This window comes from Petromyzon marinus, chromosome 21, assembly GCF_048934315.1.
Source record: "Petromyzon marinus isolate PM22_M1 ecotype Great Lakes invasive population chromosome 21, UKy_Petmar_22M1.pri1.0, whole genome shotgun sequence".
NCBI lineage: Eukaryota > Metazoa > Chordata > Hyperoartia > Petromyzontiformes > Petromyzontidae > Petromyzon > Petromyzon marinus.
The window spans coordinates 14,859,159-14,874,870 of record NC_133687.1 but is presented as its reverse complement, the minus strand read 5'-3'; the positions used below and the strand labels follow the sequence as shown (position 1 = coordinate 14,874,870).

The 15,712-nt window shown below is 52.5% G+C and overlaps 1 protein-coding gene across 2 annotated transcripts in view; it reads right to left on the bottom strand.

Moving 5' to 3' along the window:
• Window positions 1-10,624, bottom strand: part of NUP160 (nucleoporin 160) — a 35,656-nt gene extending 25,032 nt beyond the window's left edge. The window contains exons 1-11 of one of the 2 annotated variants that reach the window (XM_032958197.2): window positions 10,268-10,624; window positions 8,576-8,684; window positions 7,831-8,053; window positions 6,671-6,899; window positions 6,031-6,103; window positions 5,249-5,366; window positions 4,173-4,331; window positions 3,446-3,514; window positions 1,992-2,089; window positions 1,149-1,239; window positions 283-351 (exon numbers count right to left, since the gene is read on the bottom strand). In XM_032958197.2, the coding sequence (XP_032814088.2) occupies window positions 283-351; window positions 1,149-1,239; window positions 1,992-2,089; window positions 3,446-3,514; window positions 4,173-4,331; window positions 5,249-5,366; window positions 6,031-6,103; window positions 6,671-6,899; window positions 7,831-8,053; window positions 8,576-8,684; window positions 10,268-10,388 (1,359 nt within the window). In that variant the 5' untranslated portion in view covers window positions 10,389-10,624. Of the gene's footprint in view, window positions 1-282; window positions 352-1,148; window positions 1,240-1,991; window positions 2,090-3,445; window positions 3,515-4,172; window positions 4,332-5,248; window positions 5,367-6,030; window positions 6,104-6,670; window positions 6,915-7,830; window positions 8,054-8,575; window positions 8,685-10,267 lie in introns of both variants that reach the window. The other variant, XM_032958196.2, reaches the window with a different exon arrangement.
• Between the last annotated feature and the right edge of the window lie 5,088 nt (window positions 10,625-15,712).

Here is a 15,712-nt window from a genome sequence, read left to right as displayed (position 1 = left end):
CACACCAGGTACCCATTTGAGGCCGAATCGACCTAGGGCAGACTCAGGACCGGCTGCGATGAGCGTCACCCGTATTAACTGTGAGCGGGTATCAAACTCGGGCGGCTGGGTTCGTGGCGCAACGCGCCAACCGCTACACTACCGCTCCCAACTGCAGTTGCACACACGCACGCCTCGTGGTGCTCACCTCAGGGCACGCAGCGAGATAAGCTTGACACTATGTGACATATGAACTGCAAACGCAGCATGCTGACAGGAGGAACAAATTGCCCTAAAACTTACGTGCAAGGCTTTCACGATGGCCTCCAAGGAAAACCTGCCTGGGTGGAATATGTAACGGAGAAACACCTCCTGAATGCACGCAGAAAGGAACAGATGAGAGAGGGTTCATTTGAATGCATGCAGCGACATTTGTTAGGATTTAGTGGTTTCACTTGCACATCTAGCATCATGTTCCATTATCCACATATATCTTAAGACCGTGCGCACACCGTGCTCAATTGCCTTGTGTTTCGATAATCCGCGTACGCCCGTTCCACAATGCCCTGTGTACCCCCGTAATCAAAGTCTGTATATCCCATACGTGGTCTACACATTGGCATATTACACGCCCTGTGTACTGCGTACCCACAATTCTCCGTGCCTCCAATACCTTAAACACCAAATGTCCTGCATCTCATATGGAAAGGCCGTGTGCTCCCTGCGCCTTGTGTCTAACCCGTCCCATCCAGTCTGTCATACTTGTCCTGAACTATCATCATATATCTATGACCTAATGGCCCCAAATGCGTCGGATCTCATCAGATGGCAGGAACTAAGCGGGGGTTGACCCTGGACAGTGTTTGGATGGGTCAACGACCAGCTTGCACTCTCAAGTTGTCATAGGGTTTGCAGTGCAGCAAAATCCATTTTTGTTCTGTTTAGCTATGCTGCCACATCTCTGCCCCCCCCACCTTTACCAAACCCGCACTGATCAGCGTGGGGTGAAGTATGGTCCAGCAGCGAATGGACAAAGAGGCTGTGCATGGACGTAAATAACCGGGATGCCCGGTATTGTCGCACATCTCATGGCCAACACCAGAAAGCCTCATTTGTCCCCATACCCTGTTGGGTTCTGTGCCACCAGTGTGCTTCGTCACCGACATTACCTTGGGGTCCAGGTGCGCTGACACCTGAAGATCGGCACTGGGCAGCGGTTGCATGAGCACGGGGCTCCACGCGCACGTGTGGTTGTCCCCTCTGCAGCAACACGCAACGTGAGCCACACAGGCCCCGGCATTGACGTCAATGTAAAATTCCTTTCCATTATAAACTATTTTACGAAACTATTTTTATTTTACCACACCAAGGCCCATTGAGCTATTGGCTTTTTTTTTTGCAGAGGCCACCTTGCCACAAATGATAGCTCAACAAAGTAGCCTATCACGTGGAAATTGATAGCAGGCAAATACTCTTCACGCACGTTGATTCTAAATGTGGAGAGAAGAACCAGAGGACCCGGAGAAAAATTCACGCAACCATAGGGATGCGGTGACCGTCTTTGTTCCACGGTTAGCCAAAAGCCGTTGCGAGGATGACCGGAGTTTGCGTGAGGGTTTATCTGCAAGGTACTGTGGTTCATTTGCGGCAAGCACTGTGTGCATCGCGCGCTTTCATATGCGCTTCTGTGGCCGTCTGGAACGCTCTTCCGTCCGATATTAAGAAGCCACTGGATCAATGCACTTTTAAATCATCTAGATTGACAAACTAATTTCTCTAAACTGCTTTTTGTGTTTCGTTTGTTGTACTTCCCCCACACCACCGATTAGCACGGTTGGCTACGTACGGTGCGAAAGAAGTTCAACATACGTACATACTGAGCAATCAAATTAATTGATGTATTTCAACCTGCGTACGTTGTCTAATTCTAAGCATCGTTAAGATTCTCGAAAACATACATTGCATTGCGCGCACAAACAATACGGGTGCTTGTGCGAGCGAAAATGTCTCACGGGAGAAATCCTGTGCACGACGCGTGCGCATCCCCTTCCTCCGAGATCCACAGCGCCCACAGCTCCGTGGGGGTGATGGCGAAATCCCTAAGGGATTCCTGGCACCCCACGTTCGCACACGCACACACACGTGCACAGGCACACGTGCACACCAGCAGTGACGAACGAGTCTGGTCTCCATAACTTTACACTGCCAGCCCCGACACAAAGATGACTTTCTAAAGCGATGTTGACGGTGTCACGCACGAGGCCTGTCACTGGGCACAACTGGCTGTTGAGCAACAACAAAATAGGCCTCAGGCTCATGATGGCCGACCACAAATATAGTCGTTACGTCGGGTGTAGCTTTCAGACCGTGAACCCCATACCATCTGCCGATAACTAAGCCATGCAGATTCTCAAATGAGATTTGAGATACTATTGTGCACATTATATTTGTAGAGCGTCGACAAAGGTACCAGAGAAACAATACCCTACTTGACAGCGTCACGAAATAATTTACACTATCATTCGCAAGACACACGCTGGTGCCTGTGTCTCTTTGCGAAGATAGTGACATTTAAATCGGACGACATAAAAATGTATTTAATAATAATTTCAACTTGCAACGCACACAGTATACACACCATCCAAGAAACAGTGTAAGGAACCACACACAAGCGGGGAAGGCAGCCAGGCAGTGATCCGGTCTCAACAATTATCCGAGCTTTGCGGTCCTCTATATATTAATTACAGGTTCCGCTGGCTTTATGCGGTAGATGCGTTCCAAAAAGAAAGGGAGCACAAAGCGAAATACCACGAGACGCATGCGATGTTGTCTCACGTCCGACAGCAAAGCCGCGTACGAGTGAATTCAAACCGCATAGAGTACATTTTGGGTAGATATAGGTTAGCCGCAAATACGGGAAATCGCACAAATCGAACCGGATTGAAGAGAGGGAAACCTGTTATGAGTTTATACACGTCAGTGGACATCAGAGCACCTGGAAAAAAACTCGCACATGCTAGAGAGGAACATTCAATGCCATACAGATGGAAAAGATGGAACAGATGGAGATGAGTCTTCATTTTGCTGTACCGCGTTCTCTTGGCAAAGCATGGTATAACATCAAGACACCTAATCACAACATCACATCGAATTGCTGTAACGATGGACGGGGGCAAGTGTTACAATGTGACATCCATAATTGTGCTTATATCCCTGCTCAACCAAGGTGAAGGATTCACAGGTCAGCCTCTAGGCCACAGAGAGGTAAAATATTGGCGGCGCAGGTTAAAAAATCTAGCCCTTATCCCTGGCAGACTCGAATAATCACAACATGCATGCACTGAAAAGAGAACAAGCACATATTCAGGAACACATTTATTTTGCAATACAATTAAAACGACGTACACGACGTTACGCATGCGCACGTGCGACGCGCACACACCCCGTCGCACCTCCTCTCTCTCACCTGATTGCCCAGCAGGGTGGCGAGGCACTTGAGGTGGGCACGGTCCTCCGTCATCCGCAGCACGCAGAACTGGGCATGGGGGGCAAAAGGTGCCGAATGTTACGGATAGGTGTGTTGTGTGCGTGTGCTACCGGTACCAACTGTGTTGACAAGACAGTTACAGAAATGTAAATTGTACTACCTGCATAGGCAATTGATATCAGTCAAAAAAATTACATTGTGGTGCAATGTAGTACCCTCTAATGCCCGAGTCACATGAACAAATTTACATACACCATACGTGAATTGAAAATAAATCCGCTGGTACACGCACGAATCATTCATACAAAAATTACTTTAAATAGTTCACTTTAAATGTGCAATTGTATTGAGGGAGTGTGTGTCGTTGTCTTGGTGTGGTCTGGGACTCCTTTTGCTGTTGTATTACTGCCTTGCCCAAGCTTGGGAATTGGTGTAATTATGCAATTTGAACTTACATACTTTATCTATTTCATGTATTTATTCTTAGTGATTTGCTTACCTTCCCTATACTTCGTATTCCTATAATTTTTTGCATGATTTGTTGTTGTAACTTTTTGAACCGCCCCGACTGGACATCTGCGAGAAAAAAAAAGAGCTTCACAGGCTCATCGGATTTCTCCAGGATAAATAAAGATTCGGATTCCGATTCATCGAGAGCCGGCAACGTGCACAAGTGAAGCTGGCAGATGGGGCAGAGGAGCCTTGCCTGGCTGTGACTGTCCCAGCACAGGTGAGCGGCAAGCTGCAGCCCGGCTGTGCTGCTGTGGCACAGGCGCAGCAGGTGGCGCGGCCCCGGAGAGTGGCGCACGTCGGGGACTCGTGGCACCAGCTCACTCAGATTGCACTCCAGCTGGCACACCTGGTCCTGTTGGCACACGGAGACGCGTCGAGGCACAGACCCAAGACGCCCGCCCAGTCGCACGGAGACGCGTCGAGGCACAGACCTAAGACGCCCGCCCAGTCGCACGGAGACGCATGGAGCCACAGACCTAAGACGCCCGCCCAGTCGCACGGAGACGCGTCGAGGCACAGACCCAAGACGCCCGCCCAGTCGCACGGAGACGCGTGGAGCCACAGACCTAAGACGCCCGCCCAGTCGCACGGAGACGCGTCGAGGCACAGACCCAAGACGCCCGCCCAGTCGCACGGAGACGCGTGGAGGCACAGACCTAAGACGCCCGCCCAGTCGCACGGAGACGCGTCGAGGCACAGACCTAAGACGCCCGCCCAGTCGCACGGAGAAGCGTGGAGCCACAGACCACCCACTTACACCCTTTTAAAAGAAACCTAGAAATAAAATTATTGCCAGTTACTCTTTTGACAGTTTCAAGCAACGCTTAATTAAACACTTGCGACGCAAAACAGAGACAGGCACGCAACATTTGCAATACGCTAACAACTGGTTCTACTAACAGAGAAGGAAACAGACAGAGAGACGGACTTGTGAAGAGCACAAGAAAAAGTGCTGTTCGCGAGCACTTGTGAAGGTCGGCATGGCAAACGAGGGGGTGGGTGGCCAGCACCACGCTCGGCCGCCTTTGTCTCCCCAATGGCAATGTTTCCACATCGCACCAAGTACTCATGAGGGCGAGTCGACCTAAAGGAAGCCCAGAACGGGTTCAAATAATCATTACTGGCGTTGGTGGCTGTAAGCTGGAATCGAACTCGAGTCGCCGGGTTCGTAGCGCAGCGCGCTGATCGCTCACTACCACTGAAACCAATACCGATACCCGCCATTCGCCACGAAGTGACAGTGATATCACGACGGAGACACACACACACCTTGATAGACCAAACACGCAGTTTGTTGTCTTGACAGAGAGCAAAGAGGGACACGTCCTCGTTCCAGACGTGAGCCGCCATGGACACGGGCATGTGTGCCGGGGTCTGGTCACCACGTCTGTCGGAACAAAGACGAACCACACCACCTTTAGTTACCCATTTAAAGCCGAGTCTACATTAAGTAGTCCCAGGCCAGGTTCCGATACCAAGTGCAAACGGTGTCGTTCATCGCGAACAAGAATCAAATCCACGCTGTTGGGATTCATGCCGGGCACATAAATCACCACACGACTAATCCCCACAACGCTTTTAGTGCGGCACAGTACGCACTTGAGGGGGGCAATGGTGGAGGCAGCGCCATAAACTTGGCCGCTTTTGTCTTAATAAACCAGCCAATTGAAGATAGCGTAGCATATCGGAAGGTAGTGCAGCTAACACAATGCACGTCTGGCCACCATTGATAATGCACGCGACCACACAGCTCCCGGTGTTTATTTAAGATACAATCAACTTAACCAAGGCCAAGGTTAGACTCGAGATTCCATTTCCCATTCGTCAAGTGCATTAAGGTCACGAGATGAACTACAGTAACACCAAGATTGCCGTACACGGTGCCAACCAATACGAGGCCACTGCACGGATACACAACATGTACACGTGCGTTGATGCACGAGGAACCTGGTATTGTCTGCGAGTGTGGATGCACAACTGTGAAAGCATATTTGATTGCGGGTGTTCACGCAATAGCACACAGCTGAGCATGTGAGTTTAGGTGTACGCACATGACTGAAGGCACCCAGCCGGTCAGCCTCTGCACCATGGAGCTCTGCTTCAACTCAGTGGAGGTACCCACACCTGTAACACGTGCACCCACGATACACACAGACACATGCAAAGACACACACTTAGTAGGAATGGCACTGGACAAATTAAGGGTGAGGTGGTCGACAACACATGACCCAGCCTCACACACAAAGAATGTCTCAGCACTCACTGTACTTGGACGTGTACAAAATATTGAATTGTATGCACCACATATAAAGCCCTTTTGTCAATCCACTGCGGGATGAGGGCCTCCCCATGCCTTGCGGGTCATGGAGGATTTCTGACCATACTTCACGATGCTGGCCAGCGCTGGTCAGTAAAGGTGGAGTTTACAGACATTTGGAGCAGTGTTCAAAAAAGGACTTTGCTGCACCGCATGCCGCTGTCAAACACGTAGCACAACCCCGCTGCCGTCTATGACAACCTGGTAAGGACGATGATTGTCCATTCAAGCACTAGGCGGGTCAAAACCTGCTTAGCTTCCCAGATCTGACAATATTGAGCACATTCCGGGTGATTCGGTTCCTGCACAGAGACGGGCGTATGCAAGTGAGCGTGCAGGCAGGGATACGAGAGTGCTGCAGGCACGCCCCTCACCCGGCACGTTGGGAGGTGGCAGCGTCACCACCACGATGCCACCGCTCGGCGAGGCGAAGGCAAACTGGGCTTCGTCGCGCCAGTTCACCCACGCGCAGCTTCCGGCGCCAGCTCCACGCGGTGCCACCCCAGTGGGGCCCCCAAACACGAAGCAGCTGTCAGGTGTCGTCAGTGAATACCGCCCTATGTCCGACAGCACCGAGCGGGCGTGACGGTCGGACGAGAACTCCTGGGACGAGAATTCCTGGTCACCAGGGTTGGAAGATCAACGGTCGTGTTTAGTGAAAAGTTTTGTTTGCACAAGGAGACTTATTCTGAACAAATGCTTCATTCATCAGATTAGGAACAATGCGTATTTTGAAATAACCTGATTGTTTTAATGGACGACTGGATTTACTGTTCGGTCAGCGTGATAGTCAGCATGATCATAGGTGCTCTTGAATTATACCTCATTTTACATTGCGTGTAAAATGTCACCAATTTTATTTCAGCATTCTTTCCACGTTGGTTTCCTTCTGTGTTGAGTATTTTTCCTCTTATTCTGTAAGGTCTCCTTAAACAAAATTAGGCCCTTTACTTTTAATAAGCCCGTACCTCCGATGACCACAGCAGGCTATGTAAGATGCAAAATAATCTAATCTCTCTCCCCAATCTCTCTCCCTAATCTCCCCCATTAACACAACTGAGGTGCTTGCGTGCGGGGATGGAATTCCTTTCCAGCTCAGACCCTGCCTGCTTGCCCATCGCCACATATATAACCTCTTGTTGTAACAGCTCTCTCGCTGTGTTTCTTCCTGGTTCACCAGTTCCACTGCTGGATTATTTTTTTCCGCCTGAGGACGACCGCTTGTGTTGCGATCGAAACGTCGTGATATATTATTTTTTATTTTATTTTTCTACCTACGTGACTTTACCGAAAGAACGAAAGAGTATACGAAAGAAGTTCAGCATACATACATACATACACTTGCTTTAAATCAAGGACTGACAATAGGAATAGCCAGGCACAAAACACCTTTCCTTGACATAATCTTTCTGACTTTACCCAAAAAAAAAAAAAAAAATCTGTCTCCGTTTCCACCCCGAACGTCTCCCACCGTAAACCAAGGGGCCACTCACTCAACCCGAGAAAAGAAATCAGAGCGCGAGGAGTCGCTCACAGGCGTGAGCGCAGCATCGGGGTGAGCGAGCAGCAGGCGATGGGCGCTGCTCGACGCCAGCACCAGCAGCGCCAGGTGCCCCTGTGGGTTCTCGTGCACGTGAACCCCACCGGGGACCGGCCCGGACCCCGGGCCGCCGCCAAAGCGGATGCGCAGGAAGCTCCCGGAGAGGCGTCCGTCGAGCCAGTGCTCCTGCAGGTGCAGCACGTCCTTGCTGACCCACCTGGTGAGAGGTTCCCGAAAGTGGGCAGGGGCGGTGGGGAATGCGGGAGATTGTTTATTGGCACTCCACCACCGCCCCTCCTGTGAAGGTTTCCTGGCTTGGTTTGGGAAGTTGCGTTTGTGGCCTGGGATGTGTAGTCGACCTAATGGACTCCTTTCTTTTTTGCGATAACTGTCTTGTTGTTTGTACTTTTTGTTTCGGTGCCATTTCTTACATTTGTTTATTCATATTTTATTTTGCTTGGTAGTAGGGGCTTCATTAGCTTGGTAGTGGCTCTATATGGGATTTGGTCCATGAATATAATTAATGTGCAGCGTTGTGGCATGAGTGATGTGATATAAAATGAAAGTACATAAAGGGTCATGAGGCTCAGGTCAGACATGTTAAGGGTATGACAAGACAAAGAGGCTGCCGAATTAAAATTCCATGAAATTTCCATTGTTTTAGAAAGGACCCGAGTTTTCTTTATTTTATGTCATTAAATTCGGTAACAATTATGCTTCATATAGCAGGGGTACACACCAGTGTATAAAGCGGTTTCTCGTCGAGGATTGAAGTTTGGCGCTCTCCTCGTAGCAGAAGCCGCCTGCCCAATCCTGATACCCTGCCCCTCCGGGGAGAGATGGCAAGCCTGCATTGACACGCAGAAACCACGCACGCACGCGTGAAAAACAAGCAGATAATCCCCACGTTGTTAGGCATTATTGAGCAACCTGAATTTCCGAATCGTGATTTACGTTTTCATGAAATATGGGACAAAGCTGAAAGCATCCGCCTGAACTGCACGCGCTCAAGTTTCCATCAATGCGGCGACCGATTGAGATTGTGTTATAAAAAAACACACAAACATGCATTGCAAGGCTCCATTGAGCTTCATCACTTGTATTTAGGTCCAACTTGAGATGACATTTTCCGCTTTAAATGTGATATTTTAAATAAAACGCGTGAAAATCGTGCACGTCGCTTCTAAATTATGGCGTCACCCTGCTCGTGTGCGCATCGGGGATTGTCTCATCTCAACTGGCGCTCTTCAATTAGTTGTTCAAGTTCCACGTTCCATCGACAGGACAATCTCTGTTGAACCCAAGTGGTCCGGTTTAACTGTGTCAGTGCTCTTCTTTGGTTCTTTCGGTAAAGTCACGTAGAATGAGAATAAAATAATAAATTGATAAAATAAAATAACACAATAATATTCTCACGACGTTTCGGCCACAACACAAGCGGCCTTCATCAGGTGAAGGGGGCGAGACTGTCTGGTAGGACAGCGCTGTCCTACCAGACAGTCTCGTTGTGTTGTGGCCGAAACGTCGTGAGAATATTATTGTGTTATTTTATTTTATCAATTTAATTATTTTATTCTCATTCTACGTGACTTTACCGAAAGAACCAAAGAAGATGAATCATTGCAGTCACGAAAGCTTTAAATCGAAATTTGTGTCAGTGCTCGTCTTACAGAGCACGGCGACGACGGAGTGGTTAAAGAAACCCTGGCGAGACGGACTGAGACTTGCACTATCGCCTACTTGAGGAGTGCTGCTGCATCACGCACTGCGCTGTGAACCCGGCCACCTGAGTTTGATTCCCGGCCACTGCGAACAGCGACACGTGACGCGATCGTGGGTCTCTCCCGTCAGCGTGTTCACGTTCGCTCGCGCTACCACGGCCTCACGCAACGCGGCAATGCTTTCATCCAGCAGTGGATTTGACAACTGGGAAAACCCTGCTGTTAAGTCGAACGAGTCAGTTCCCAGACTGCAAGTGTAGATTTGTGAAGTGTGCACAACACGTGTAACGAAATATACTGTATACACACACGTGTGTGTGTGTAAAGTCGCACTTGATAAACAGCTCAATGCAACTTTGTAATGTGTACCCCGTTATCCACTGCTGGATGAAGGCATCGCTACAACTTTCGGCCGTGAAATGGGACGGTAGCTGCATGTGGGAATGGAACTCTGGCTCACTGAGCAGTAGCGGGTGCTCCACCACCACCACCCCCTTAATCAGACACAAGGCCAGTCAATTATCAGAGTTCTGGTAAAATATGTCACGCTTTAGTTGAAAACAAACGCAACATGTGCCACGTTTTTAATTCAAATAACGCCTTGAAATCACAACCCGCAGTTTGGAGACACCCACGTCTCGGCTAGCGGCGCGGCCGGGACAGGAGTCAACGAGGCAAGCGGCTAGGGCCCGTACGGCGGCGCGGCCTACCCAGCTCCACGAGGATCTCAGGCCCCGCCGTGGCCTCCCGTCCGCGCCCGAAGACCGCCGCCTCTCGGTAGCAGCGCTCCGACGCCGCGGATGACATCGCCGCCGCCGCCGCTGTTGCCATAACGCGGAGTTGGAGGAGCGCAGCAGCGCGCCGTGGAGTTTCCCGCGCTAAGTTGAAGGGCGGCCTCAGCTGTTCCAGCGGCAGCACTTACACCCTCGATTCCGATTCTCAGCGTGTCGATTCCAATCACGGTTTCGATTCCATTCCCAGAATGAGAGCCACAATTCAGTTTTTTTTGGTGTCAGATCGCGTCAATATATAAACCCGTTGTGTCGTTACACCCTCCACCACCCGACACAGCCAATCAGCAAGGTTTAGTCTCACGTAAACAGAACGTGCCAATTCGTCACTAGTACAACACACAGGTGTGTTGGAGAGCAAATCCACAACATTTACAATCTGAGTGCTATTCTCTCTTTTGGCAATAATTCACTGGCTTTGTGTAGTATTTGATTCGCTTAAAGTGACTTCATGTGATGAGCTACTTTAACTGCGTGTGGTATTATTACCTTTGCATCTCCGCATTGCCTCTCCCTCCCGACGCATGCGGGATGCGTGACGGTCGCCCGTCCACTTGTGGGACACTGCCCACACTCACCTGGGGCACTGCCCTCACTCACCTGGGGCACTGCCCACACTCACCTGGGGCACTGCCCACACCCACCTGGGGCACTGCCCTCACTCACCTGGGGCACTGCCCTCACTCACCTGGGGCACTGCCCTCACTCACCTGGGGCACTGCCCACACCCACCTGGGACACTGCCCACACTCACCTGGGGCACTGCCCTCACTCACCTGGGGCACTGCCCACACCCACCTGGGACACTGCCCACACCCACCTGGGGCACTGCCCTCACTCACCTGGGGCACTGCCCACACCCACCTGGGACACTGCCCACACTCACCTGGGGCACTGCCCTCACTCACCTGGGGCACTGCCCACACTCACCTGGGGCACTGCCCACACTCACCTGGGGCACTGCCCTCACTCACCTGGGGCACTGCCCTCACTCACCTGGGGCACTGCCCACACTCACCTGGGGCACTGCCCTCACTCACCTGGGGCACTGCCCTCACTCACCTGGGGCACTGCCCACACTCACCTGGGCACTGCCCTAACTCACCTGGGGCACTGCCCACACCCACCTGGGACACTACCCACACTCACCTGGGGCACTGCCCACACTCACCTGGGGCACTGCCCACACCCACCTGGGGTATTGCCCACACCCACCTGGGGCACTGCCCTCACTCACCTGGGACACTGCCCTCACTCACCTGGGACACTGCCCACACCCACCTGGGACACTGCCCACACTCACCTGGGGCACTGCCCACACTCACCTGGGACACTGCCCTCACTCACCTGGGACACTGCCCTCACTCACCTGGGGCACTGCCCTCACTCACCTGGGGCACTGCCCACACCCACCTGGGACACTGCCCACACCCACCTGGGACACTGCCCACACCCACCTGGGACACTGCCCACACTCACCTGGGGCACTGCCCTCACTCACCTGTAGGCACTGCCCTCACTCACCTGGGACACTGCCCTCACTCACCTGGGGCACTGCCCTCACTCACCTGGGGCACTGCCCACACCCACCTGGGACACTGCCCACACCCACCTGGGACACTGCCCTCACTCACCTGGGGCACTGCCCTCACTCACCTGGGACACTGCCCTCACTCACCTAGGACACTGCCCTCACTCACCTGGGGCACTGCCCTCACTCACCTGGGGCACTGCCCACAACCACCTGGGACACTGCCCACACCCACCTGGGACACTGCCCTCACTCACCTGGGGCACTGCCCACACTCACCTGGGGCACTGCCCACACTCACCTGGGGCACTGCCCTCACTCACCTGTAGGCACTGCCCTCACTCACCTGGGACACTGCCCACACCCACCTGGGGGCACTGCCCACACCCACCTGGGGCACTGCCCACACCCACCTGGGACACTGCCCACACTCACCTGGGACACTGCCCACACTCACCTGGGGCACTGCCCACACCCACCTGGGGCACTGCCCTCACTCACCTGGGACACTGCCCACACCCACCTGGGGCACTGCCCACACTCACCTGGGGCACTGCCCACACTCACCTGGGACACTGCCCACACTCACCTGGGGCACTGCCCACACCCACCTGGGGCACTGCCCACACTCATCTGGGGCACTACCCACACCCACCTGGGACACTGCCCACACTCACCTGGGGCACTGCCCTCACTCACCTGGGGCACTGCCCTCACTCACCTGGGGCACTGCCCACACTCACCTGGAACACTGCCCACACCCACCTGGGACACTGCCCACACCCACCTGGGGCACTGCCCACACTCACCTGGGGCACTGCCCACACTCACCTGGAACACTGCCCACACTCACCTGGGGCACTGCCCACACTCACCTGGGGCACTGCCCACACTCACCTGGAACACTGCCCACACTCACCTGGGGCTCGGCTTCCGAGGGATTCTGCTTCTTCTTCTTCTTGAGGAGTTGCGCGGTGCGCTCTGAGTGATGCTCTCACCCAACCGCTACATTCCCAGGCTGTTCAACAAACTTAATCACCGCCCTCTTACATCGGGCCCCGGGGGGGCAAGGAGCCGTCCATAAATGACGTCACGCACTTAGGGGGGGATCAGACATTTGTGACGATGTGTGACGAGGGGGGAGGGGTGACAACACGTTCTACTTAATTAAATACTTTTTAATAAATGTTCTCTTCTACAACATCAGAGTGCAGCGCCACGTTAAATACGCACTACAATGACAATAGTTTAAAGCGATTTGAAGCATGTTTTATTTTTTTTGGGAGGGGGGGGCAGAGCTTTGTGACGTCATATATGAGGGGGGTCTGACTTTTTGTGACGCCGTGTGACGAGAGGGGGGGGGGGGTCAAAAACCGTCCAAAATCGCGTGACATCATTTATGGACGGCCCCCAACCGGTACATTCCCAGTCCGTTCAACAAACTGAATCACCGCCCGCTTACATCGGGCCGCGGGGGGAAAGGAGCTGCGGATTTATTCTGTTTGCCTTTTGGGGGAGGGGCCACACTTATGCTCATTGTGACGTCTATCCCAATGTTTGACCAATGTATTTTGCGAATATTAATGTACACATACACACGAATGTGTATGTATATATTATATACATTCCTGTGTGTATATACACACAGGAATGTGTGTATATGTGTATACAGAATGTGTGTGCAGTGTATAGACGCGCGTGAAGTGGATGGAGGAGGGGAAGGTCCATCAGCCGAATTTGATTGGAATTCAGCCGACGTCAAATCGCCGCACAGATGAAGCCACCTGATGTCCACAGGCAAAGGTAAAGATTTCCCGTGCAGCCTTAACAGACTGTTGGGGCAAGTGCTGTTAGCGAGTAGCACCTGTAAAAGCCCGCACGGCCCACGAGGGGGTAGGTTGCCAGCACCACGCCCGGCCGCCTTTGTCTCCCCAGTCGTGATGTTTACACACCGCACCAGGCACTTAAGACAGATCATCACCACTGATGTTGGCCGTGAGCGTGACGAGATGTTAACCACGTCGCCTGGTATGCAGGAGGTCGCGGGTTCGATCCCAACTCTGACGCCTGCTGTATATTTGGAGTTTGTGTTTCTCTTCCCCCCCCCCCCATCTACAATTACAAACGTGCGTTTAGAGCGATTTGGTCGCTCTACATTTCCACACGATCAGCCACTTCATTGAGCTATCATTTGTGGCCAGGTCGCCTCTGGAACAGAGCTATACTGTATAGCCCAGTGGGCCTTACCCCGTAAAATAAAAACAATTGTTTAGTGTAAAGCTTCTTATTAAAACCCGGTTAACCACGTGCATGCGTATGAGAAGTCCCGCGGGTTCCTTCACTGCGTGATCCACCACCCCGCCACGCCAGTCGCTGGCCTCCTCCTCCTTGCCCGGCAAGCCCAGCCACACACCTCGCACACATTTTTATTGTTTAACCCACCCCATCGGCCCTGCCGCCCCCCAGCATGCAGAGAGCGGGTGACAGCACCTCGCCAATGGGATCGCCGTGCCGTGTTGAATGTGTCGCCAGGGCGTCGGCCCCGCTGTGCGTGTTGGGCTGGCTGGGTGTCGTGCCGTCCAAGTCCGGGGTTGTTGTAACGAGAGAGCGCGGCGCGGTCGGTTGTGTGTGTGTGGATCATTGGGCCGGTTTGTGGAAGAAATGACACGCGAGGCTCAACAGTTCTGGGTTTGTTACGCACGACAGGGTGGGTGCAACAAACGACGCCGTCTGTGTGTTCACGAGCATGGCACAGCGGGGCCGCCACTGCCAACTCTGTCCCCAGTTGGTCACCCAGCACCACCGCCAATGACAGAGCACACTGCCTTCCTGCGGCTGAACACATTTATAGTTACCGTGCAGAGTCACCACGGGAAAGGGTTGTCACTCGAAACGGCAGCCTATTGCAGCGTTCTGTATTTATGGTAGAAAGGCAGTGTTAACCATGAAGCGAAGTGAGATTTTTTTTTTTAAATACGTAATGTGATCAAATTGTTGATGTAAAATTGCATTAGTTCATGCAAACTGCAGATCACAATCCCTGAGTAAGAACCGCAAACCAATGCTGGAAGTCTGCCAGGCGGAGAGGCGGCGCCAACGATTGCTTTGCAATTCTCTACAGGTAGTGTAGGTAGTGAGTATTTCATATTTGCCTATTTGTACCCCACTGGCAACACAGTTCTATATTTGTTATCCTTATTAATTTGCGTGTACGTGTGTACCGGCACGCGCCTCTAATATTTGCTTCACCCGCTTGCCCAACATGTGTGTGCGTGTGTTGAACTTCTTTCGCACCGTACGTAGACAAGCGCGCTAATGGGAGGTGCGGGGGGAAGAACACGAACACAAAAAGGACTTTGTCATAAGTCAGTTTTCACTCTCGACAAATGCGCGGTTATCAGTCCACGTAGTGCGCTGTAATTGTCTATATTTGCACCACTCACCTGCACCACTCACCTGCACCACTCACCTGCACGGTATTTGTGGACGTGTGCGTGGAGCGGTGGTGCAGTGGTCGCGCTATGCTGCGCTACGAACCCGAGGACCCGGGTTTGATTTCCGCTCCCAGCCACCAACAACAGTGACGATTATCTAAACCGGTCCTGGACGTCCCCGAGGTCGACTCAGCCTCAAACGAGTGCGGTGTATAAACATCGCCGCTGGGGGAGACAAAGGCGGTCGGGCGTGGTGCTAGCCACACACCCCCTCGTATGCCGTGCCGGCCTTCATAGGTGCTCGCTAACAGCACTTGCCCCAACAGCCTGTTGCAGGCTATCCTGGAGATCTTTGTCTTTGTTGCAGCCTTTTCACGCCGTGGCCGTCGTTTCGCCATA